This window comes from Molossus molossus, unplaced genomic scaffold (genome assembly GCF_014108415.1).
Source record: "Molossus molossus isolate mMolMol1 unplaced genomic scaffold, mMolMol1.p scaffold_m16_p_13, whole genome shotgun sequence".
Classification (NCBI taxonomy): Eukaryota; Metazoa; Chordata; class Mammalia; order Chiroptera; family Molossidae; genus Molossus; species Molossus molossus.
Window position 1 is genome coordinate 94,746,863 of NW_023425348.1, and position 24,812 is coordinate 94,771,674.

Sequence of the window (24,812 nt, forward strand, 5' to 3'; positions counted from 1 at the left end):
CACTGATCCAGTGTCAGGGGATCTGGCTGTGCCGGTGCCCACGTTCCATGGAGAGGGTCCCTTTAGGAGGCCTGAAGCTCCCAACGGGGAGGATGGGGCGTGGTGTGGCCCTGCGACCATGCCAGCCTGGTGGGCGAGAGCCTGCGGGCGCCGGCAGTCCCGGAGTGAGGCTCTGCCCTGGGGCCTCAGGCACACGGCTTTGATGACACCGTCTCCCCAGAAGCCCTGCCAGGCGCTGCAGTCTGCCTGCTCCCTGCTCATATTTCAGGTGCAGAGAACACTGGGCACATGTTTACGAGCCTCCGTGCCACCCTGGTTGGACGTTTTCTAGAGGTGTCCGCCAAGGCTGAGCTTCTGGGTACCGTGCCCCAGATCCCCTGAGGCCAGGCCAAAGGCAGCCAGAGCCCTGAAGGCTGACAAGGCCCCAGGACAGTTACAGATGTCACACGTGCCGAACCCCGACACCTGCCAGGGGCAGGCTCCATGCAAGAGTCCCATGAACTCCTATCCACCCCTCAAAACCCACCGACTGTATAGCTACACCTGGGCAAATGTTCTTGGCCCCACCCAACAGAGGCCGTGAGTGGGGTGGGGGGTCACTGTGGCCTAAGTCAGACCCGAGTCCTGTGACCCTGGGACCCAGGAGGGCCTGCTCAGAGCCAGTGACAAGGCAGCCCAGACGGGAGGCAGGCTGCCCCTCACCCAGCCCTGCGCAGGCTCCCCTCGTAGGCCAAGTGGGGTGTGCAGGGGGGCTGGGGAACCCCAGGGCCCTGCTGCTGGGGTCCCTCCAAGGGCAGGAACATCGTCCAGGAAGGCCCTCGCCAGCCTGTGCGGGCCCCACCTGCAGCCTCCAGCCCAGGCCGCATCCCGCCGGTCACCGGGCAGACTGCGCACAAGCCGGCCCCCGCCAGCCCTGAGGCGGGGCCGCCACCTCGAGCCCCAGGGTCCCAGGTGCAGGGCACCTCCAGAGATCTGCACCCTCCAGCCCCGGAGTCGGCCTCCAAGATGCTGGCACCCCCACCCCTCCGCAGCCCGGATCGAGCACCGCCGCCCTGTGAAGCACACAGCACACCCACACGGAGAGCCCCGACAACTTTATTTCCACGTCAGCTTTGGCTCCGGCCACGCAAGGGGCAGCCTCAGAGAACGCCGGTGCCAGCACCCCCCCCCCCCCGGTCAGTCGGTGCCCTCCCGGGGGAGGGGCCAAGCCCCAGGAGGACCCACAGGCCTCGCAAGGCTGGCATCTGTCCCCTCCCAGTTCCTTCCTGCTGGTCCTCAGACCTCAGCTGGCCCCTCATTGCCGGGCCTGAGACAGACGGATGCGTGGTGGGGTGGCAGTGCCCAGCTCGGGCCCCAGGCTGGGTGTAGACAGGACCAGGAACGCAGCCTGGGGCAGAGTGGGGGGCTCAGCCCAGAGGCCCTGCCCTGGCAGCCACCCCAGGCCCAGGCTGGGGCAGGACACAGCTGATGGGCTGCCAGGCTGGGTCGTCCGAGTGAGTGAGGACAAGGAGCCCTGATGAGCCCACTGGCTGCCCGGGCCCTGGCCCTCCATCAGACAGACAGACAGACAGACAGGCGGCACTCTGAGTCAGGGAAGGGCAAACCACAGAACAAAACAGCGGCCGCCACGCCGCAGCCTGGAGCCGGGCGCGTGAGTGTGCGAGCTGAGTGTGTGGGGGCGGCGGGGGGGCAGGCGGCCCCTCCCACGGTCCTCCTCCTCTTCCGCCAGTGGGCGGCTATAGCTTCGTGGCCTCGGCCAGGCCCACACGGTTCTCGTCGCGGTCAAACACGGTGTAGTAGCGGCCGATGAAGACGTCACCCAGGATCCAGAGTGGCCCCCCAGGTGGGGGGATGTCCATGCCCATGAAGCCACTTAGGCAGATGGTCTTCCCGCCCTGTGACACCTGGGAAGGCCGGAGTGTTAGCACCTGGCCAGCCGGCCACCCAGGCCTCCCCCATGCCCCTCCCTGTCCCCCCCCCGTCCCTCCCTGTGCCCCCCACTCACCTTGAGCGTGTAGTCCTCCGCGCTCAGCTTGTAGTCCTTGTCCCCCAGCTTCAGGCTGACCTGCGGCAGGCTGGACACCTTCTCACAGGGGATCATGTACTGAAGGACGAGAGGGCAGTGTGGGGACAGCAGCCGGGGGCAGCCCGCCCACCCCCGTCTCTCGTGCCCTGCTCACCTCGCCCTGGATGAGCGGCACAGCCCCGATGGCCTTCTGCAGCTCGCGCACCTCGTCCACGGGGCCCACGATGAGGGAGGTGCCCGTGTCCACAATGGCCTCGCAGCCCCCCTTGCACAGGGTCAGGCCGCTGCCCACGTTCACCCTGCAGGGGGAGTGGGTGTGTCGGGCCACCGGAGTCCCCAGGGTGCCCGGCCGCAGCCCTGGCAGGACGTTTCCCCTCCTCTCGGGACGTGGCCGTGAGCAGAGCCGGGTGCCGGGGCCCAGATGCCCGACGCCAGAGCAGGGTCCCCGCCGCTGCGCAGCTGGGCGGGCGCAGGGCACCAGGGGCGACGAGGCGCCAGGGCCGTCGGGGCGCAGGGCCGGGCCCATCCCATCGCCACCCCTCCCGCCCCCACCAGGCTCGGGCTGGACCCCCGCCCCCGCCGAGCGAGGCCGCACTCACTGCTCCATGTGGACCTGCCAGTAGGCTTTGCGGGTGACGTTGAGGTAGGTGAGGGAGCCCTTGTAGTACTTGGAGTCGATGCCCCCCAGCATCAGCTCACCCCCGGGCTGCGCGTTCGGGTCCCTGCGAGGACAGGGAGGGCCGGTCAGCCCCCTGCCCACCCGATGTCCAGGCTGAGGACTGGGCGGGACAGGTCCAGGCTGGGACCAGGAGGTCAGAGGTCAAGGGTGGGTGGGCCAATCTTAGAGGGTCTGCCAAGGCAGGGACCCTCCTGAGCCCGCAGGGATGGAAGGATCCAGAAGGGGCACTTCCTTCTCCCCCCGGGCAAGCACTCTGGCCCCACACCCGTGTGGGCTGCGCCGAGCCCCATGCCCAGCAGGAGATAAGCTCGGGCCGCAGGGCCTCCTGGCCTGCCAGCCAAGGACAGCCAGGGGCAGTCTGGTGGGCAGACAGGGAGGGAAAGCTAGGAGCCCAAGGAGGGGAACCAAGGAGGGCCTCCAGGAGGAAGGGCCAGGCGACCCGGAGAGGTGGGCCCGCTCGTTCCTGCCCCGGGGCTCATGGCCTTGTATCCTTCGGGCTGTCAGCAACTTGAGGGCCACAACTGCCCATCCCTAAACCCAGCTCGGTTCTCAGAGCAGGGCCACCCACCCGGACTCTGGACACACGGCCCCAGCTCCTCCTGAGAGGGTGCTGTCCCGGCCTCTGGGCAGACGCCAGGGCTGTGGCCCAGCGCCCACCGGGAGGGCAGGGCCGCCCTGCCCTCCTCACCCTACCTCTCAGCATGGCAGGCTCAGGGGACACCCGGGCCCAGCCCAGCCACCTGTTCAGGTAGAAGGAGAAGACGTTCTTGTCCACCAGCTTCTGCTGCATCAGGTTGTCGAAGACGGGCACCACGTCGTTGACCGAGATGCGGGGGTAGGCCATGCCCAAGATGCCGTCGAACTTGGCGGCGATGAAGGTGATGCCCGGCTGCTTGACGGCCTCCCCGAAGACCTGCCGCTCTATCTTGACGCCGCCCAGGGCCGACAGAGCCGAGTTGCAGGGCACCTGAGGGACGCGGGGGTCAGTGAGCCCCACGGACCCGGGAGTCGGCCCCTGGCACCGAGGGGGCCGCCCCGCCAGCCCCGGGTGTGGGAGACCCCAGCTGCACGTCCGGCTCTCACTGCCGTCATCTGGCCGGGGGCTCGAGAGGACAGGGCTGGGAGCACGGGGGTGGGGACAGAGCTGCGGGCCGGGGGTCTGCGCTCCGCCAGGACCACTAGCAGGGACAGAGGCACAGAGGGGGACCCTGGTTCAGCGCCAGCCCCGCCCCTCCTCCCACTGGGCAGCTCCCACCCTTGGGCTGACGAGGGACTGGGACCCCACGACCCCACCCACTGGCAGAACGTGGCCACGCCCCCCCGGCCCCCCGCCGAGGCTGCAGGATGTGGGGACAAACGGCTGTGTGTGGTGACACGGGAGGAGGGGAGCGCGTTGGGCCACATCCTGCCTCAGGCCTGGAGAGAACCGGGGGTTGGGGGGCTGGTGCCCAACAGACACTGGGTGGGGGAGGAGAGCAGCCCCAGAGAAACCAGGTGCCATGAGGAGCCCGCTGGTCCTCACGCGAACGCAGGCGCCAGCCACCAGCGGGGCTGCCTGAGCCCACCTGTCACCCGGAGGAGGGACAGGTGCAGGAAGCTCGCTGCCCTCCTGGCCTCCAGGGGCGGGGGTGGGGGACCCTCTTCTCTTCGCTCCTCACCCCCCAGAACTCCCGGGCCAGCTCCACACCCAGGAACCGGCCCGATGACCCCTCCTCAAGGGGGAGCGTGCCCTGCACGGGACCCCAAAGACTGTCTACTGCCGGCAGGGCCCGGGCAGCCGCCCCAGCCCTCCCCCCATACCTCCCAGTGTCCTGCCTGAGGAGCTGCCCCGCTCCTCGGCCCCCCGAGCCTCAACAGCTGCAGGGAGCCCCCAAGGCTGGCCCTGAGCACCCAGCTGGCACCGCAAACCCAAGCATCAGAAAGGAACCCAGTCCTCCCGGGGCCGCCTGCCCGCCTCCTGCAGGGGACCCTGGGCGGAGGCCTCCTGGTTCATCTCCAGGCAGGTTCTGGTCCCGCCTGCACCCGTGTGCCTGGACCTTGGGGGCTCCTCGGGTGTTGAAACCCTCACTGTGTCAGCAGCTCCCGCCCCTCTGTCCCCTCCTAACTCTCCTGGCCAAGCCCTGGGTCTGCACTCGGCCAGGTCTGCTCCGTCCCTGGGCTCGCTCACTGTCCCTCCACCGGGGAGCGTCCGGGCTCCTCCTCACCCCCAGGCCTTTGTTGAGGTGTGACCCCAGCCTCGCTTGGCTGACTGCTGCCGGCCCTCTGGGGAGCTAGTCCAGACCCCTGCCTGGGGGTCACCGAGCCCCATCTCCCTGCCACACGTGGGAGACTCCCCAGCACGCGAGCGCCCAGCAGGGCAGGCTCACCGACACGGTGTCCTGGCTCAGATACCCGGAGAGGCTGCCCGAGCCGTAGTGGATGTCGAAGGACGTGCCGTTCTTCACGTACGTGCTGGACTTCCCGCTGTTGTACTTGTGGTGGATCCCTGTGCCGACAGGAGCCCGTCAGCTGCCCCCTGTGGCCCGGGCCCTTGGCCCCAGCCCCCTCCCCGGAGCCCAGGACAGGGAGCTGCCGCCCTGGTCTTGGTCTCAGCCGAGGGGCCCGTGGCTTGCTCCATCCTTGGCCACCATGGTCCCAGCGCAGTGAGTAAGGAGGAGGGCAGGACAGTTCTGGAAGCGGGAGCCTGGGAGCATGTTGCCCAGCTGCCCTCCTCCCCGTGTCCAGCCCCAACCACCTCCCAGGTCTGCAGGCGGCGGCGGAGGCTGGGCAGCAGCCCTGCGCCGGGGGAGAGTGTACACACGTGTGTGGTGCCCAGGGCTGCGCCCCCCCCCCCGGCCCCGGGGGCCCTCAGACTTGGGGGCGGCGCTGGGCGGACAGACTCACAGCAGGCGATGTCTAGCAGCTTGCAGTGGATCGACGGGACCCACAAGTTGGAGGAGCCGGTGTCAAAGACGACAGTGAAACACTGCGGGGGGGTCCCGATGCCGATCTCCCCGTAGTACTGGGCCTGGGGGGAGGGCAGGGCCCATCAGGGCCAGGGGAGGGGTGCCCCACCTCCCCCTGGGTTGCAAAGGCCATGGGCTGTACCTCCACCCCACACGGACCTGCCGTCAGGCTGTCCACCTCCAGACCTGGGGCACAGCTGCGCCCCTGCCGGACCAGGGTGGCCGCAGAGAAGCCCCCTCTCCCAATCTGAAACGTGAAGCTAGGTCCAGTCGGTAGGGATAGGCTCTGCCTGCTGCCTGAGCCTCGGCGGGCCAGGGCCAGGGCCCGGGAGGGGGAGAGAATGCCCCCCCAGGACGGGGCCTCAGTTCCCACCCTGCCCTGCTCCATGAAGCCAAGCCTGGAGGGCTCCCAGGAGAGGGTTCCAGGTGGCCAAAGGGAGGAGGTACACCCTGGGGATTCAGAGTCCCCAGTGGCCAGCCTCTCTGCCTTCACTGCCCTGGCCTCGGTTCCCCATCTGTGCGCAAGGGGAGCTGGGGGTGCTCCAGTTAGCACGAGGGGAGCACGTGCCCCTCTGAGCCTCAGAGGGAAGCCTCGTCCTCGGCCCTCTCGGAGGTCAGAGGACACGGGCGTTCTCGAGCTTGGGGTCATCTGGGCCCTGCCTGCTTGAGCATCCCGGTCCTCCCAGGGAAGGAGCCTGAGACACAAGTCATCCTGGGCATCTCTCCCCGGCCAGCTGGCTCCAGGGAGCCCCAGCAGCTGACTCATGATCCAACAGAAGTGTCCGGATTGGGGCACGGAGGATGACTCAGCAAATATCTGAGTGTGTGGGCACCGAGGAAAATCAGGAACTGGTCAGTTGACCCTGGGCAGACGGCCCCCCTCCACCGGCCTGGTCACATGCCTGTGAGGCTCCAGCTTCCTGGCACGGCTGGGGTTCCAGCCAGTGAGGACAGAGGGCATGGCCACCTGTCCCAGCCCCAGGTGGACCAGAGCTGCGAGGCACTGCGAGGCTGGCTCCCTAGACTCAGGGGTGTGGCACCCAGAGAGGGTGTCCCAGAGGTGGGAGTAGGCTGACCCGGCCCCAGCTGGCTGTGTGGCTTCCAGAACGTTCCACCTCTGGCCTCTCTCCTGCGCCAGGACCAGTGGCACAGATTGGGTCACCAGCCGCCCCAGGCCTCCAGCAGGCTGGGCAGGAAAACAAGCTCCGGGGCCGTTGGTTACGCCCCGGCAGGCAGGCCCCGATACCCCGTCTCAAGCACCCCGCCCTGCGGCCCCCCTGGAGCAGCAGGCCTGTGTCTGACTCTGGGCCCCTCCACACTCGGCCGGCGGCCCTGGCCCAGCTCCCCCATCTGTTGAGGACGACGCTGCCCTCACTCCCCGCAGGCTGGCCTTGAGGACGAGACCCCCGCCAGCTCCCAGCCCAGGGTCAGTGGCCCGAAGGGGCAGAGCTCACTGCGGGGCCAGGGCCACCCTAACCGGCCCTCTCAGCCAGATAGGAGAGCCCTCCACAAGGCAGGGGGCGTGGCCGAGTGAAGCTGCCCCGCCCAGGGCAGGCAGGTGCTCAAAACTGCTGGCTGCCTGAGCAAGAGCATTTCACCAAACGCACGGCAGCTCACACGAATCGCTCCCTGAAGCATGTCCGTGGTCTGCCTGGGCCCCATCCCAAGTGGACACCCCACTCCCACACTCACGTCCATGTAGTTCTTGAGCATCTCGGGGACGGGCCCCCCGGTCGCAGCGGGCACCCCCTGGGCATATTTTGAAATGGGGCCCTTGGCGATCAGGTCTTCCACGGGGCCCGCCACCTCCGACATGGTCCGGCGGATCGACGTGAACTTGTGCAGCGGGATTCTGTCGAGAGGAGGGCCAGGGCTTCTTATGCAGGGTTCGCCTCCGCCTCCCCCTCCTCAGCCACCAGGGGCTTCAAAGACCCTCCCCCCAAGCTTTAGTCCCACTCTGGTCTCCAGTGTGACAGGGGCTGGTGGGATCTGTAAGACAGGGGTGGCCACCTGTCACCCCTGCCCAAAGCCTCTGAGCCCCATTCAATGGGCCCTCTTGGCCGTGTCTCACCCAGACCTTAGGCCAACGTGGCCCTCACCTTCCTTGCCTGTCCTCCCTGGGATGGTCACCTCTTGGCATCAGATTGGACTTCAATGCCACCCCTCTGAGGGACCCTCCTTGACTATCCTCAGTGGCTCGTCACATCACCCTGCCTCCTTCCACTGCCCTCACCCCACTCTGCAGTGACCTCGGTCTTTTACTTTACTGGTGACCTGTCCGTCTCCCCACCCTACACCACAGACCCCAGATGCCTGGGACTGCACCTGGAGCGGGGTCTCTGCTTGCAGCCTGCCACACATACGCCAAGGCCCCCCCTGGGAGCACCTTGCACCACCCCAGCCCCCCAGCACATGCGCCCCGCAGGAGGGCACGGGGGCCGAGGTCGGGTGTCCTGGCTGTGTTGTGCACGTGGCTCTGCCATCAGAGCGGAGTGAGGGCTCCCCTGGGTCTGAGCGTGCTCCGTTGCCATGGTGCAGAGGGGCAGGGTGCGCCTGAGCGAGGCTAGTCACTGGGGAGATGCCTTCCCAGCGGGATGCGAGCTCAAGGCTGGCTCCTTCCCGCAGGCCAAGGGCATGCTCGAGGAAAGTGAAGCCCAAGAGCTGGTAAGCGGGGCAGCCTGAGGCTCCTGCCTGGTGGGGCGGGGCATACCCTCAGCCATCCTGGAAACAGCAGCCGTTGGTCCCAAGGACCTGGGTGGTGTGAGGGGCTTTGGCTCAGCTGCCTCACCCCAGAGCCCCCAGGCTCCCTCCCCCACTGCTCTCCATCCCTGGGGCGGCCTGTGGGTGGAGCCGGGGCAGGCTCACGCTTGCACCTGCTCCCCCACAACTGCTCCAGTTGGGGCTACTCACCCCCAGGTCACAGCCCACGCAGGGCAGCCCTTTGGCAAGGCTCAGTCCCACTCGGCCTCCAGCCAGCTCCCTGGCCTGCGGCCTCGCCCACCTGCCCACGGGCAAAAGGCCCACAGCAGAGGAGGAAGAATGTGGCCCCATACAAGGGCCCCTCCAGATGGCAGGGGCAGAGCAGGAAGAGTGGGAGAAGGGGTGAGGGCCCCTCCTCGGCCTGGCTGGCAGAGCAGGGCTCGGCCCTAGCCCTAGCCTGGCAGCTGGTGACCTCACCTGGCACAGGGGTGCAGGTCCCCAGGCCTGGCAGGACATGGTCCTCACTGGGTCAGAGCCCCAGCCTCAAGGACACGCTCCTGGATCCTCTCCTTAAGCTACACCCTTCCTGTCCCTTGGGCACTTGGGGCTCCGAAGGTGGCCCCCGAGAGTCTCCAAGCCAGTGTTTTGGGGTAAGATCCCACGTGACGAGCCAGGGGAAGGCAAGACCAGCCCACAGGTGGTCAAGTGGAGCCCCAAGTGGGAAAACCACTTGCCCAAGTTCATGGGCCTCTGGGGCCAACACCCGGGGTCTCCCGACTTCCACACGTGGGCCCTGGGTACAGGCACCCACCCCACCTGCCCTGGGGGGGCTGGGCCGGCCAGAGTCGCAGCCAGGCTCCCTCCTACCCCGACGCGGACCCCGACACGAGTGCAGGGGGAGGGGTCGCCCGGCTGGGCTGGGGGGGGGGAGCGAACCCCGCAGCGGCAGCGCGTCCCGCCGCGCCGAGCGTGGCCCTGCAGGGGCGCGGGCTGCGCGCTCGGGCCGGGTCGGGGCCGGGCTCGCGGAGGTCACCGGGGGCGCGGGCCCGGCCGACCTCACCTGATGAGCGCGGCGGCGGGCGCGGCCAGCAGGCCGAGGACGAGCAGCAGCAGGCTGGGGGGCTGCATGGCGGCGGCGGCCGGGCGGAACGGAGCTGCGCGAGGCCGGAGCTTATAGCCGGGATGACGGCGCAGTCGGTCAGCTGACGGGCTTGTTTGCACCGGGCGGGTCACGTGCGCCGCGGCCGGCGTGCGCGGGGCGGGGCTACGCGGGGCGCCGAGGCCACGCCCCCGGCCGGCAGCCCGTGCTGGGCGCTGGTCGCCTCCCCGTCCCCGCGGGCACCGACCCCCGCTGCCCGATTGCGGGGGCCCAGCGTGGGCGTCACGTGTCCCCGGCGGGGACGGACTGCCACCGGGTCTGAGCCGCGGGGTCGCGGGCCTGGAGCCCCCTGGCCGCCTGGGGGCCGCGGGCTGTGCATCACTGAGGCCCGCGCCTGCCCCTTCCCCAGGGCGCCTTCTGCGCGTCCACTGCGCCCCGCCGGGCACCCCTCACCCTCAGCCTCCCTCTGCCAGTGTCCGCAACCCGACCCCACCTCCCCAGAGCAACGCCTGGCCTGACCCTGGCCTGACCCTGCCCTCCAGCCCCAGCCCACCTTGCTCTGGGATCCCCAGCCCACCCTCCTCCCCAGGCCTCAACCAAAAGGAGAACTCGGGTCTGCCAGCTCCCGCCACTCACAGGCCCCGGGTGGGCCAGGGCTCGGCCCTGCTGAGGCACAGTGACCGCAGCCCTTGGGACCACGGGTCACCCCTTCCTGCCCGTTGGTGCCTGGAACCGAGTTTGCTGTCTGAGGGCAGGCCAGCTCCACCCCCTACCCAGTCCCCGCCAGAGGAGGGACAGGCTCCATTCAACCTTAAGGAGGTAAGGAGCTTGGACAGGCCATATCAGAGACCGTGTCAAGAAGGGAACGAAATGAAGGAATGTGCTGGAAAGTGACCACTGTCCCAGAGGCACTTGCAGGTGGACAAGGCCACCAGAGTGTGGGCAGGAGAGCTGTGTGGGTGGCCGAGGTGGGGAGGGTGGGGGCAGCCGGTTGCATCTGGCCCGGGCGGCTTTGAGCCAGGCTGAGATTCTGGGTCTTTCCACCAGGACAGTGGCTGAGAAAGGACCTCTGGTGACTCAAAGGGTAGAGAGGCGCCACCCCCCACCCCCCGCAGACACCCTGTCCGTCCCTTCGGTACAGAGCGGGACCTTCCCTCCATGTTGTTCCAGGGTTTCCCAGCACCCAGAGCGCCTGGCACGCGGTGGGTGTTCAGTAGTTCCGTTTGGGAAGGACAGGGATGCTCAGGGTCCCACAGGTCCTGACACAAGCTCAGGAGTCTCTCCCTGGTGAGCAGCACCAGGACACCTGACTGCGGGGCTGGGCCCGGCCTCTGCTGCCCAGCACCAGACAGAGCCCATGTGCTTCCCAGGACACCCTGTGGCTTCAGACAGGCTCTAGGGGGTCTCTGCTCTTTCACAGGCCACAGGCCCCTCCAACTTAGTAACTCCAAAGCCATTCATTCATGGTGTGATTGGCCAGAGGGTCCCAGAAGGCCCTGTCCCCTGTGCCCTGCTGGGTGGGCCAGGGCCAGAAAGAGGTGCCCCTCCGGCCAAAGGCAGTGGGCCTCTGACCTCTGACACGCTCCACAGGGCCCCAAGGCAGGCCTGGTGGGAGCAGGGCTCCCAGGCCTGCTGGGCAGGTGTGGGGCCAGAGGTCTGAGCTGGTGCAGCACCCTGGGCACAACTCCTGGTTTCTGCCCCTAGTGGGCATGGGCCAGGGTCTAGGGGGTCCAGGGGGACAGCCAAGGCCCAGGCGGGCCGTGCTGCCCTATGAATTGGGATGCGAGGGGTTAGAAGCCAACCCTCTTTTTTTTTTTTTTTTGGTGTGTGCCCCTAGCCGGAACCGAACCCAAGACTTTCTTGTCCGAAGGCCAATGCTCCAACCGCTGAGCCAAACCGGCCAGGGCAGAAGCCAAGCTTCTTGACCTGCCCTCGGACGCCTGGTGGGCCATCCCTCCCACACTTAATTGTCCAGCACCCCTGGGTGCTGGGAAACCAGGGGCTCAGCCCAGGGCTCCCTCCCGCGTGGAATTCATACTCCAGATGGGGAAACAGATGCCACACGGGCTTCTGGAAGGAGGATGGGTGCTCGGGGGAGCCGGGCAGCAGGGACCCACAGGGACAGGAAGGAAGGTGTTGTAATGGGGGAAGCCACACTGAGCAGACGCTGAGGAGGTGGTGGGTCAGCGCTCTCGAGGTCAGGGACGGGGCCTGCCTGGTGGGGGACCGTCAGCTGAGCAGAGCACAGGCAGAGGGGAAAGAGGTGAGGTCAGAGGTCAGAGAGGAGCCCCTGGAAAAGCCTGGTCAGCATCACTGGCTGCCATACTGGATGTGGGGAGGGAGTGGGAGCCGGGCTGGGTGGTGCTGGGGTCTGGCGGGGGTGAGGAGGCGGTGAGGAGCATTCGGCTTCGGGCCACCCTTTTGAGGTCGGGCCAGTAGGGTTTCCGACGGCTGGGACGCATGGTGTGCGATGGAGGGGTCCGTGCTCACTAGGGGTCTGTTCAAGATAGCTGGAGGGTGGCCTGTTGTTGGCTGGGACAGATGCCGGAGGGGGCTCGGGAGGAAGGCCAGGAGCTCAGTTTTGGGTTGTCCCGTGGAGATGACACCCAGGGGGCTTCCAGGGGGTGTCCAGTGGCAGCCGCTGTTGGAGTTGGGAGCTGAGGGGACAGATCCAAGCTGAGGAAGAAGCTCGAGAGTCCTCAACGGTCAGCAGTGTTGAAGTGATGAGACCGGATACAGCAAAGGCTGGTGCAGAGACCAGAAGAGGCGCGGGGCCTCCGAACCTTGGAGGTCAGAGTGGCAGGGGGATGGGCAAAGGAGAGAGCAGGGGCTGCCGGGACGGGGTCAGGAAGGCGTGCCTGAGGCCGAGCGAAGAGTGGCTCCAGGAGGGGTGGCCACTGTGACAGTCACCGCCATGGAGCAGCCCCCTGAAGGTGGGCTCCGCACTGACACTGGATTTAGTCATTCGACCTTGAGAGCAGCCCAGTGTCCTGGCAGGGGTGGCGTTTGAGGGAGGACAGCGTGGGTTGGATGCACCGTGGACAGGGGCGAGCCGGCGCTGACGTGCGGGGAGTCTCCGTGCGTGGTGCAGAGGCAGGACAGTGCCGCACACTCTCAGTCCCCGGTGCCTCGGAGAGAGAACCCAGTGGTGACTCCTCGAGGGGAGGAAAGACCAAGGAGACCGGCTTCGTGATCTCGGAATCAGCGGAGGGCCCTGGTTCCAACAGGAAGCCAGAACACAGCGAGGCGCCCGCGGGAAGGGCGGGAAGGCACTGTTCCGACGGGAAAAGGCCAGCCACAGGCTGGAGAACACGCCTCTGGGAAGGACCTGTGTCCGAGCTATGGAAAAAGAACTCCTAAAACTCAGACGAGAAAACGAACAGCCCAATTAAAAAGTGGGCAAAGACGAAGTCGACATGTGACCGATGAGGACACGCAGAGGGAAGTAGGCATGTGAAAAGACACTTGCGTCATATGGGAAGTGCACATTAAGGCAATAATGAGACACCCACACACCCATCGAAGTAGTGACACCGCCCAGTGCGGGAGCACGGGAGCAGCCGCAACCTCCCTGCTGGTGGGGATGCAGGTGGGGCGGGCGCTCCAAGGCAGTTTGGGGGTGCTTACGAAACCAGACATACTCTCGCCCTAAGATCCAGTAATCGTGCTCCTTGCTGTTTACCCAAAAGAGGCGAAAACGTACGTCCGCACGAAACCTGCACTAGATGCTCACGGCGGTGTTAGTCGCAGCCGCTGAGACTCGGAAGCCACAACGGGGTCCTTCAGGAGTGAGCCGACGTGCAAGCGTGGTCCGTCCGGAGCGTGCGGCGATAAATACAAACGAGCTCTCGGGCCACGAAAAGGCACGGAGGGGACGTAGCTGCGTGTGCCTGAGCGAGGGAAGCCAGCCTGAGAGGGCTGTGTCCGGTGCGGTGCCCACTGTGTGAGATTCTGAAGCGAAGCCCCGGAGACGGTGACAGATCAGTGGTTGTGGTGGGAGGGGTGGACAGGTACGGCACAGGGTTTCTAGGGCCCTGAAGTTGCTCTGTGTGATACTGGAGTGATGGACACGTGCCATTATAGGTTTCCCGGCACCGGTGGAAGACACAGCTCAGGGGATGGACGTTCAGGTAAACCACGTGCTTTGGTTAATAACAGTGTATATCATCACCGGCTCATCAACTGTAACGAATGGACCACAGCCATGAAGATGCTAACAACAGGAGACCGTGTATGTGTGTGTGTGCACGTGCACATACGTGCGTGGCATGGTTGAGGGACCCCTGTCCTATCCACCAACCTCTCTGGGGGGGTGAAAGTGTCCTGATAAATGAAGCCTGATATTGGGAAAAAGGATACACTAGACTATGCCGACATTAATGATTTTTGTTCCTCAAAATACCCCGTAATAAGAAAAGACAAGCCACAGAGACGGACCAAGTTCGTCATGTGTCTCTGGCAAGCGACTAGTATCTGAAACGTGAAAAGAATCTCAAGCCAATAAAAAGATAGACAACGCAATGGGACAAAAAAGAAGACAAAGCGGGCAGGGGACGTCCAGGTGCCCCATAAAGGTGTGGAAGGGCGTTCGTTTTCACTGGTCCTCGGGAAAGTGTGGACCGGAACAGGCAGTCTGGTTGCATCGACCCACCCGCCAGAATGGCCGGCGTGAACCGCGTCGTGCAGCGACTGGACCGGGCGCTGGCTGGCTGGCAAATTGGTCAGGCTCTTTGGGAAACCGCGTGGCTTGTCCACGAAGGCTGGTCCTGAGCGGTCCTGGCCAGGGGCACCGCCTCCGGGGTGCACCGCTCGCTCTGGTCGCCAGGTGCCAGTGCGTTGGCCGTGCCTCGGAGGGGCGCCCTGCAGCCTGTGGGAGCTTCGTCCCCGAGACGCGCATTCACGCAGCCTCGAGAAGGAGCAGACGGAGGTACAGACGGACAGACCACCGGCACACACAACACGTGGGCCCGGACGTGCAGCTGGGGCTGCGGCCCTCCGGCCACCGCGTCCCCTCAGTGGCAGAGGTAGGAGGGCCGGGGTCCCAGCTGGCAGACAGTGTCTTCTCTGCCCTGTCTCACCCGCAGGCCGTGAGACCCCCCAGCGGCCCCCAGGGCACAGCAGGGCAGGCAGGAGTGCCAGCCACCCCCTCTGCTCACGCTCTGAACCTGGGGTTCCCGGGTGCCCCAAGGACAGGAAGGGTCTGTGGGTGTCCGGGGGCCAGGCTGCCGGCCAGACCCGGGGGCGGGCTGCTCCGAGTGCCAGGCTGGAAGTGGTTTCTAACAGGTCCTCCCAGGAGGCGGGTGCTGGGATGCTGAGTCACACCTGCTGGGCTGCCCTCCCTGCCCAGCCCTCCACTGGGGCCTGAGTCACCCCACTTCTGGCCTTCTGAGCCAGGCCAAGCTCCCTGGGGCCACAGGCCCAGGCTATTAGTTCTACTGTGGAGAAGGCCATTGAGGGAATTAACTTCGGGTCAGCTGCCTTGGACAGGGGCCTGAGCTGGTGGGGGAGGGTGGGGCTCTGAGTGGCTGGCACAGTTAGTGTACAGGGAGGGGTGACGGGCACAGGTGGAAGGAGCAGGGGGAGGGGTGACGGGCACAGGTGGAAGGAGCAGGGGGAGGGGTGACGGGCACAGATGGGGCAGGGAGAGGGGTGATGGGCACAGGTGGAAGGAGCAGGGGGAGGGGTCATGGGCTCGGCTGGTCCAGGATGTGGGGATCCTGGGTGTCCTACAGGATAGGAACCTATCTTGGCTAAAGGTGCCTCAGGCCCTTTGGTTCTCCCCACCGGGCCTGCCCCCCCAGCCCCCCTACCCCAGGGCAGGGTCATTCAGGGCTTCCCACCCTGGCCACCACCCTGCACCTTAGCCCAGCTCTCTCCGTGACAGGGAACACTTCCAGGGCCACAGTGGCTAGAGCCTACCCTGTGTCCTCTCCCAGTGGGCCTTGGCTTCTCCCCTGCACCGGCCACCCGAGTCCCCCAGCTCTGCGCCTAGTGTGGAGCTGGTTCCAGACCATCGGGGAGCTGGGGGTGGGACCTGGTGCTCTTGGGGCATTTGGAGGAGCCCAGGGGCTACAGGGGACAATTGCTTTCTTCATCTGGTGGGTGGACCTGCTGACCTTTTAAGTTATCCACTCCCCCTAGCGCGCGCGCACACACACACACACACAGGTGGATTGTGCTGAGATGGAGACAAAGCCCGGAGGCTTTGAGAACACAGCAGCATCTCAGGGCCTCAGTCTAGGTTCTGGTGAATAGGAGACCATGGTCCCAGTGGCTCACAAGCCCTCTGGAGTAGGCACTCCAGGGCCAAAGACTGAGCCCTGAGCCATGGCCTTCCTCCGTGGTGGCTGTGCTCCGGGGAGGGGGGGTCCTGGGGAACTCCAGGAGCCCACAGGTCCGGGACCCGCTTCAGCATCTCACTGCACGGGGAATGACTCATGCTGGCGTGCTGTCCCCCACGTCACGCTTGGTTAGGGCCCACACCTCACTGTTTAGCACACACACTGTGCCCCTGGGGGCCAGCCACTGCGCTGCTCACGGAGGATGAACAGGACACACAGAACTCCCTTGGGGCAGTTAGGCCCAGGCCACGTCCTTGGTCAGTGAGGGACCCGGTTATAGGCTGCACACGTGCGGAGGGGACAGCTGGCCGCTGCTGCGGAGGACCACTGTGCACCTTCCTGAAAGACGCGCTCCAGGGAAGGAGAGGAGCCCCCGGGGCCAGGGCGGGCAGGGAGGGTAGGTCAGGGGTCAGAGGGGTGACAGGGACCACTGGGCCAGGCAGTGTGCCTGGGGCAGCTGTGCACTGGGCCAGGCTGTGGGGGCCCGTGGGAGGGCATTGCTGCCCCACCCCGGCTCACTGGGAGACGGACCGGGCACCACGGAACCCTCCTATAGGCCCCACGAGGCCAGTGCTTGGGACAGGCCTGAAGCCTGGAGTGTGGGGGTGCAGGGGCTCAGGGGGCACAGGGACCGTGGTGGCGAGTTCGGGGTTCAGTATAGCGAGCTGCACAGAGCTCTTGGGGGCAGTCGGGCCCCTGCCCTTGAGGTCTGTGCCCTGCATTTCCTGCTGCTCGGGGACAGGCTCGGGCGCGAGGACGGAGGCCGCCCTGCTCTGAATGGCAAAGGACAGAGGTGCCACGGGACAGATGCCGACAAGGGAGGACAGCGCGGGGTCACCTGGTGTCAACGTGGCCGGGTCGTGGTGCCCAGCGATTTGGTCAAACATTGTTCGGGATGTTTCTGTGAAGGTGACCTTTCGGTGTGATTGACGTTTCCAATCAGCAGACTTGGACTTCGGCGGATCTCCCTCCGTGTCACGGGTGGGCCTCATCCGGGGACGTGAACCTTAAGAGGAAGACTGAGGTTTCCGAGGACGAAGGACTTCGGCCTCCCGGCGGCCTCAGACTGGACCGCAGCATCCGCTTCCCCGCGCTCCAGCCTGCAGAACCCACAGCCACGTGAGCCGATCCCTCCACATAAATCTCTCTCGGTGGGTGGGTGGGTGGGTAGAAACATAGGTACATACGTACATACGTAGATACACAGACACACTATGTCTCTGGAGAACCCCGAGAACACAGGCAGCTTCGGAAAAGTCTTCCTGGAGAGAGGCCCCCGAGGGGCTGTGCGCCCGGCGGGGGGGTGACCGTCGGGTGTGCAGGGAGGAGGCGGCTGAGGGGTAGGTGTGCGGGCCCTGGGTGAGGGCCGAGTTGCAGCGATTAGTGAAGGAAGGAGGACAGGGGCCCGAACCCCGAGGGGTCACAGCCCTGCAGTGTGACCCGCAGCCTGGAGCAGGTTGTCCAGGTGGAAGGGGTGCCCCCGGACTTGGATCGTGATCTTAAGTATGGACGGGTACTAGGGCGAGGGAGAGGAGAAGGCAGCGGAGATTGTCCCCATCTGCTCCCCCTAGAACAAGGCGAGTCACCGGGAGACGGAGCTGCCTGGGTTCGGCCCTGTGGGCTGTGTCCAAGGACCATGCACTGGCAGCTTCGAACAGGGTCGCTCTCGCGGTGTGAAGGCCAGAAGCCTTGGCCAGCCTCCCGGGACGCATCAGGGGCTGCGGGCGGGGCCTTCAGGGGCTCCAGGGCCGAATCCCTTCCCCTGCCTTTTCCAGCTTGGAGGCCTGTGTCCTGGGGTGTGCTCCCTCCTCTCTGGCTCCCCCCGCCTCCCCCATAGGGACCCCTGCGATTCCATGGAACCCACTGGGCCGGGTCATCTCATCTCAAAGTCCTCAACCTGATCTGCGAGCCCTCTTCGCCCTGTGAGGTCACGTGGTCACAGGTTTGGGGGTCAGAGCATGGGTGTCCTTGGGGGCACGAGTCCACCTCCACATTGCCCTCTGTCGGCAAGGAGAATGTTAGGGTGAGGACAGGACCAGTCGGGGGCCCAGAGCGTGTGCGGTGCCAGTGGGCTGGACAGCAGGGAGAGGCGTCCCCGAGGAGCCTGGGCATCTGGGCGAAGTCAGGACAAGGGCAGGGGAGGGACGGAGATGGGGAGGGCGCGGGCTGGCGCCTGGCTAGCAGGGCACGGAAGCCAGGGCAGGTGGACAGGGAGACAAGGAATCCTGGAGCCCCAGCACCAGGTGGCGGGATGGACCTGGCACTGGGGACGGTACCCCAAGGAGGCTCTGGGGAGGTGGCTGGACTCGGGGAGGCTTGCGGGGCTGCAGGGGAGGCCACGGTGCTGGCTTGGTGGGCTGGGCCCAGGACGGGGTGGGTTCCTGGCTGGTGGGCCTCCGTCGGCTGGCCGGGCCGGCTGGTGGCATGTGTCAGGGCAGGCCTGGGCGTCAGGAATTGGGCAGCGGCTTCACCGGAGCGCTTCCGGGCCCTCCCCGTGCCCTCAAAACAAAGGTGACTTGTCCTGGGCCGCTGGAGGCCGGTGAGGTGAAGGCACCACCCAAACCTCTGCTCTCACCTCAGCCCAGGTGTGGCCACAGCTCCCCGCCCCTCCCCCACTGCAGCCCACGCAGGGCCAGCCTTCCTGGGGGACCTGGCCCTCTCCCCTCCGTGCCCCTCAGTCACCCAGAGAGGTCCTTGCAGAGCAGCGGGGAAGAGGCCCCACACTGCCGCAGAAGGCAGGACCACCGTGACCTTGGCACGACCTCACAGGATGCGTGCGGAGGTGGGTCCGGGGGAGCCCAGGGGAGGCCTCACCCTCCTGTCCCGGGAGAACCTGCTCCGCCTCAGCCCGGAAGAGACCTTATCGGTCTCCCCACAGCCCCACCCTCCGCCCACGGCCAGAGGGCCGTGCAGGGCCTGTTCCCAGGGTGGGCCAGCTGGCGGTCAGCACCCACCTGCTCCCCGGGCTGCCGGCCCCTCCCAGGCAGCTGGACAGACGGGTCTGGGGCTGCAACGCCCCTCTCTTTGCAGCGGTGACTCAGAGGGGCAGGGAGAGTGGGAGTGGGTGGGGCCGGTGGCCCCTGTGGCCCCTGAACAGTCCCCTGACTCCCGCAGGGCCCCTGGGGGGACTGTTCAGGAAACTCGTGCCCCTGGTGGTGAGCTGAGGGGCAGGGATCAGGCAGAGCCCGGGCAGCCAGAGCTGGCTGCACCCCGTCCTGCCTGCGACTCGGGCTGTCCCCTTACGTCGATGCTTTGCCGCTGGCGGGAACGTGGCTCTGAAGACAGACAGACCCCCCGCTGCAGCGTGTCAGCCAGCCCCGCCGCCTCTCTAAGCCTCAGGGTCTCGTCTGTAAAATGGGAACGTGAGATGCTCTTCCTGGCGGGGTCACGGTGGCAGATGGTCCCTCTGTGACCCACCCGCTGTCCCTGCTGACTGCTCGGTGCTTGTAGCTTAGGAAGCCGGAGAGCTTCGCCTGCACCGGCCGCAGGCTGAGGGAACCCCGGGGACCCCCAGAGGGTGGGAGAGGCCTGGGCCCACTCAGCACAGGAGGCCGTGAGAGCGGGAGCTGGGGGTGGAGGGGGCCCGGGGCAAGGCCCCCAGCACAGCAGGGCAGGGGGTCTCCTGTAGAACCGAGGGTGCGCAGATGGAGGGGTGCAGACCTGGAGGCTGGCCGGAGGTCGAGGCAGGTGGGGAGGAGCCTTGAGTGCCGAGGTCAGGGGCTGAGTCGGTTTCACAGGCAGTGTCGGGGGCATTGACTGTCAGGAGGCAGCCCCCTCTGGGCCCAGCCCCTCCCTCACTGGTCTACTCCGAGCTCCGGGACGGTGGGTGCCCCTATGGGGGGCCTGGAGGGGGGTAGGAGGGGGCCCTGGGCAGCCACCTGCTCCTCCTCCACGTGGGCTGGTCCTGAGGCTCCCAGCAGTGCTCTCGGGGACCTGGTGCCAGCTAGGGAGCAGGCTCTGCACCCCCAACCGGAGTCTTGTCTCCAGAGCAGGAATCGGGGGGCCTGTCCCGCCCCCACCAGGAGGAGGTGTCGGTGTGCCGCCCCCTGAGGGCCAGGCACTCTTTGGGCACTGGGGACCCGTGATGAGCAGAAGAGACACAAATCCCTGCCCTCCAGGGGGACAGACACGGGAGGGGGGGGCGTTATGGGCCCTGAAAGTGACAGTGTCAGGGACAGTGACTTTAGGAGCATTCGAGGGCGAGGGGCACAAAACGCTGGCTGGGCCCCAGCAAAACTCAGGACGATGACCTGGGGAGGAGGGAGACTCCTGGCCATGGGACAGGCGAAGGGACAGGCGGGGAGGGGAGGCCCCCGAGTGAGCAGACAGTGGGGCCGGCCGACGGGGGGGGGTGGGGGGGGGTCAGGCTGGCTCAGCAGAGATGCGGGGGAGGGAGCTGGCGCCCGCCGTCCCCCACTCCCCAGGTGGCTGGGAGGGAGCGGAGGATGGTGGTCCCGGGCAGAGCCTGCAGGAGGCAGACCAGAGCAGTGGGGCGGAACGGAGGCAGAGGAGGGCACCCAGGTGACTGCCGGCCGCTGGCACTGGGGCGGGCCCCTCCTCCCCCAGCTCTGTGTGCGGGGACCTCGGGGACCGCGGGGCCCAGGCCCTGCTGATCTCGGAGCACGTGATGGCGGCCGGTCAGCGGTCAGCAGGCTTCCCAGTGACTTCCTTCCCCAAACGACACGCTTGCTGCCTGTGTGTCCGGTTGTCATGTGAGCCTGGCCTTGGCCTCCAGGTTTTATGCTCCCCGGCCTCCTGTATACCCCCCCGATCCTGGGTGAGAAGCCCTCTTCTCAGCCCAGCTGGCCCCCCAACCCTGTACCACAGGCCTGTGGCTCTCGGGGGTCAGAGGCTCTTGATGGCTCTTCAACAATGACCAGAGTTGGTCCCGGCGCTCTGGCCTGCACCCCTGCCTGGGCCTGCCCTGCCCCCAGCTGCAACCATGCCGGGGGGCCGTCACCCCATGGGGAGCGGTGGGCAGGCAAACCGCGCGGGGCCATGGCTGCACAGCCGTTCCCAGTGAGAGGGACCCTGGCGCGGGACTCAGCAGAGAGCAGGTGGCCCGCCTGGAGACCAGGGTGGGGTTGGAGGAAGTGCCGGCAGCAGGACGGAGGGTCGCCGGGAGGGCGGTGCTCCCCGGAGAGACGTCCTCCACCTCCCCCCGAGCCCTTGTCCCGTGTCACTGCTGCGGCTGTCGCTCACAGACCTGTGAGTCTGCCCGTCCTGCGTTTGCAGCAGCCCCTGCCCCGTCCCCTGGGGTGGGGCCTGGCGGAGTCCGCGATGGGCAGAGGGCTCGGGCCACGCAGAGCTTCCCCATGACAGGTGCCCTTCCGGTCGGAACTCGCCCGACTCCCCCAGGGGCGTGCATCTGGGCCAGAGAAGCCCCCTCCCCCAGCCTCCAGGTCCTCAGGGACAGAGACCCCAGCTTCTTGCTGCTGAGCCCCCCACACTCCCCCCAGACAGGAGGAAGTGGGTCGTGCCCAGTGGTGAGCGGAGTCCGGGCTCCATGCTAGAGCAAGTGTGCGTCACCCTCCTGGGGCCCTGACCCTTCAGTCTGCCTGCCCCGCTCGGTCCCTCCCAGACCCGAGCCCTTACTGGTTGAATAATCCCCCCCCCCCCCGAGAGAGCCACGTCCGTGAGGGTGAACTTTATGGGTCCGCCCGATTGGCCTCGAGGACCCAGACGCTTGGTCAGATGTTACCCTGGCGTCCCTGTGAGGGCTTCTGCAGATGGACGTCTGAATCGGTGACAGTGAAGCTGACCTCCTCCCAAGTGTGGGTGGGCCTCGTCCGATCAGTCGAAGGCCTGGGTCGACCCAAAGGCTGACCCTCCTGAGTACGAGGCAGCGCCTCTGCTGGGCTGCTGAGCTGGGACCGTGGCCCTCTGCTGCCATCGGCTCTCCTGGGCCCCAGCCTGCTGACCACATGTCCAGGGACTGTCGGCCCCATAACCATGAGGTCCAGCTCCTTGTAAAATTAACGGATAGAGATAAATAGAGCGATGGTATAGGTCGTACGTAGATAATAAATAGGTAAATAGACTGATGGACAGATAGATGGGTGATAGATGATAGATGGATGATGGACGGACGGATGACAGGTGATAGACGACAGGTAGATGACGTGTGTAGAGTCCTGGACATTCTTTGTGAAGAGCCCTGCCTAGTACAGTGTCCAATCCCAGAACCTGGACCGTGTGACCTCGCACGGCCCAGGGGCTCGGCGGAGGTGGTGGTGCGAGGGTGAGTGTCCGGGCTGCCCGGGGCCCCTCCAAGAGGGCGGCAGGAAGGTCCGGGTCGCAGAGAGTGGGGAAGGCCTTGCAGCCTTCGCAGCTGGAGGGGGCGGGGCCGAGAACCCCCCAAGAGGAACCTTGATTTCTGTCCTCGAGACCCGGCTCCCAAACCGTGGGATGATGGATCTGTTCTGTGGTCAGCCCAACATGGGTGGCATGTGTGGCCGCTGCAGCGGGGAACGGCGTCCTTGTGAGGGTCAGCCTGGGGCTTTCCCTGTTTCCTGTCCCCAGAACCTCTCCTCCCCGGCCTGCAGGACACTGGTCACGCTGCCTGCCCTTTCCTGTGCTAATCCCGGACTTGCTGTCAGCCTGAGAAATGAGGGCATGGCTGTGTCCACCGCGTCACAGTGGAATGTCACCTGGAGGGCCTCGGGTCAGGGCGTCCATCTGCCTGCCTCGGAGAGAGGCCGAACGGCTGTCCCTGGCACGGGGCGGACAGAGGCATCGACAGGCCGAGTAGCAGAGGCAGGACTTTAATCCTGGGGTCCAGCTCCCACCCGCCCCCAAAGGGTTCTGGTGGTGGTGAGTCTGCTGGCCCGTCTCCTGCCCTCACCCCTCACCCGCAGGCCAGGAACACAGCCAGGGTGCTGCCCACCTCTTGCCACCATCACCACCTCTGAAGCAGCCGCCAGGGCCAGCAGGACCCCACCCCAGCTCGAGGGACCCACTGGTTGGATTTGTGGCTCTCAGGCCGCCTGAGTGAGGAGGTAGGTGGTCCTCAGAGGACCTCAGAGGAAAGCAGTGTGTTAGCCTCCAGGGCCGCCCCTAAAATCCAGACTTGGCTTGAAACACAGACACTTGCTGTCCCGTCCTGGAGCCCGAGGTCCAGGGGTCATGGTCCTCCCAGGCCTCTCTCCTCGGCCTGCAGACAGCCGTCTTCTCCCCGGTCCCCCCGGGTGTCCCTCTGTGCGTGTCTGTGTCCGGACCTCTTCTTCTTCTTTGTTGCTAATCCTCACCAGAGGATACGTTCGTTGACTTGAGAGAGAAAGAGGAACATGGATGTGGAAGAGAAACTTCGGTCAGCTGCCTTCCATACCTGCCCCAACCGGGGATCGAATCTAAAACCTGGGCTTGTGTCCTGACCGGGAATCGAACCTGCAACCCCTCCAGGCACAGGATCGCGCTGTGACCAACCAAACCACACCAGCCAGGGCCTGACCTCCTATTCTTTCTTAACTTGTTTTTCTGTTGATGTTAGAGAGAGAGGAAGGGAGAGGGAAAGAGAGAGAAACATCGATGAGAGAGAACATCGATTGGCCGCCTCCTGCATGCCCCCAACTGGGGATCGGGCCCATAACCTGGGCTTTACCCTGACTGGGAATCAAACCAGCGACCTCTTGGTGCAGGGGTCGGTGCTCCACCACTGAGCCACACTGGCTGGGTTGAACTCTTCTTATAAGGACACTGGTCACATTGGGTCATTTTACCTTAATCACCTTTTTAAAGACCCCGTCTCTAAATACAGTCACATTCTTGGGTGCTGAGGTCAGAATTGCAACATAGAAATTCGGGGGATGCAACTCAGCCCCCAACGGGCGGCGTCCCTCTGCCCCACCCCCACGTCCCACCCCCAGACACCAGCTCGAGGATTCTTTGTATGCGCACCTGTGTTTTCCTCATAAGGACCTCGAATCTGTTCCGGGCTGTCTCGGACACCTGCTGAGCTCCCACGGTGGCACATGACAGCTTCCTCCTATCTTCCCACCTGTCACAGCTGTCCAGACCCTCTCCCAGGCACCCCCTCCCCGGCCCACGGTCCTCTCTCAGCTGCCGGAGCCCAGACACCCTCCCTCACCGCCTGCGGAGTCTCACGAGGGTGCCTGTAACCCCTCTTCCTGCCCTCGGAAAACTCTTGGTGCATTTGGAAATGGAACCATGGCCCCTGTGGTGCCCCCACACCCCAGGTCCCTCACAAGCGGCCTCTCCCCCTTCCCTCAGGTGCTGACCCCTGTGCATAAATATTCAAACTCTTGTAACACCCTTTTCTCCTTTTTCATTCTGTAGGAGTGACAGGCTCTAGGTGTGTCCCTGAAGTCTGGACTGGCCCCCGTCCCTCTGGGGCTGCGGCAGAGTGCGCACTCCAAGGTCAAGGCGACAGGCACCCCGCGGCCCGGCGTGCCAGCGAGCTCCTCCCGTGGACACGGTGAGACCGTGGGTGCCCGTCTCTGGCTGAGCCCCGCTCCGCCGGGTTACTCTCAGGTTAGCCGTGTTGCCGTCTGTCCGAGCACCTGTCCTGGTTGCCACTGTAACAGCACCGCTCTCTGGGGCTTCAAACCACACGCGCAGATTATTCTACAGCCTTGGAGGTCGGAAGTGTGACTCCGGTGTCCCCAGGTGGAAATCCAGGTGCCCAGGACCGTGCTGCCCCATCCCCAAGCCTCTGAACGAAAGCCGCTCGGTCCCTTATCCTTCCCAGGCCCAGAGGCCCCGGGTTGCAAAGCCTGTGACCCTTCCACCCGCAAAACCAGCACAGGGCGGTCACAGGCCCTGCCCCCACTGTGAACACCTGAGGTGACATCACTCACTTGCATCGTCGTAGGAGAATCTCTAGTTTGAGGTCAGCTCCCTCGCGACTGCGTGCCCCCTGGCACCTCCGGTCCCCTCGACAGCCAGCGTGGCCGCAGCTCCGGGGTCTAGGACTCGAGCATCTCTGAGGGGCTGTTCTGCCCTCCAGATCCCCATCTTCCTTCCGCAGCCGAGCAGCACCCCAGATGCCCACGCCACCACCTGT

General features: G+C 65.9%; 2 protein-coding genes across 2 annotated transcripts; one reads left to right on the forward strand and one right to left on the reverse strand.

Annotated features, from left to right (window-relative positions):
- Positions 1–1,081: 1,081 nt before the first annotated feature.
- CTSD (cathepsin D) lies at positions 1,082–9,514 on the reverse strand. The gene is made up of 9 exons (XM_036259116.1): positions 9,411–9,514; positions 7,343–7,502; positions 5,589–5,712; positions 5,072–5,190; positions 3,446–3,672; positions 2,626–2,748; positions 2,181–2,325; positions 2,006–2,104; positions 1,082–1,904 (listed from the first exon to the last, which is right to left on the reverse strand). Exons 1-9 carry the CDS (start codon positions 9,476–9,478, stop codon positions 1,737–1,739), a joined length of 1,233 nt encoding a protein of 410 aa, XP_036115009.1. The 5' UTR covers positions 9,479–9,514; the 3' UTR covers positions 1,082–1,736.
- An 18-nt stretch (positions 9,515–9,532) lies between these two features.
- Positions 9,533–17,884, forward strand: LOC118628764 (vegetative cell wall protein gp1-like). The gene is made up of 4 exons (XM_036259689.1): positions 9,533–9,547; positions 9,795–10,268; positions 16,734–16,909; positions 17,566–17,884. Exons 1-4 carry the CDS (start codon positions 9,533–9,535, stop codon positions 17,714–17,716), a joined length of 816 nt encoding a protein of 271 aa, XP_036115582.1. The 3' UTR covers positions 17,717–17,884.
- Positions 17,885–24,812: the final 6,928 nt, after the last annotated feature.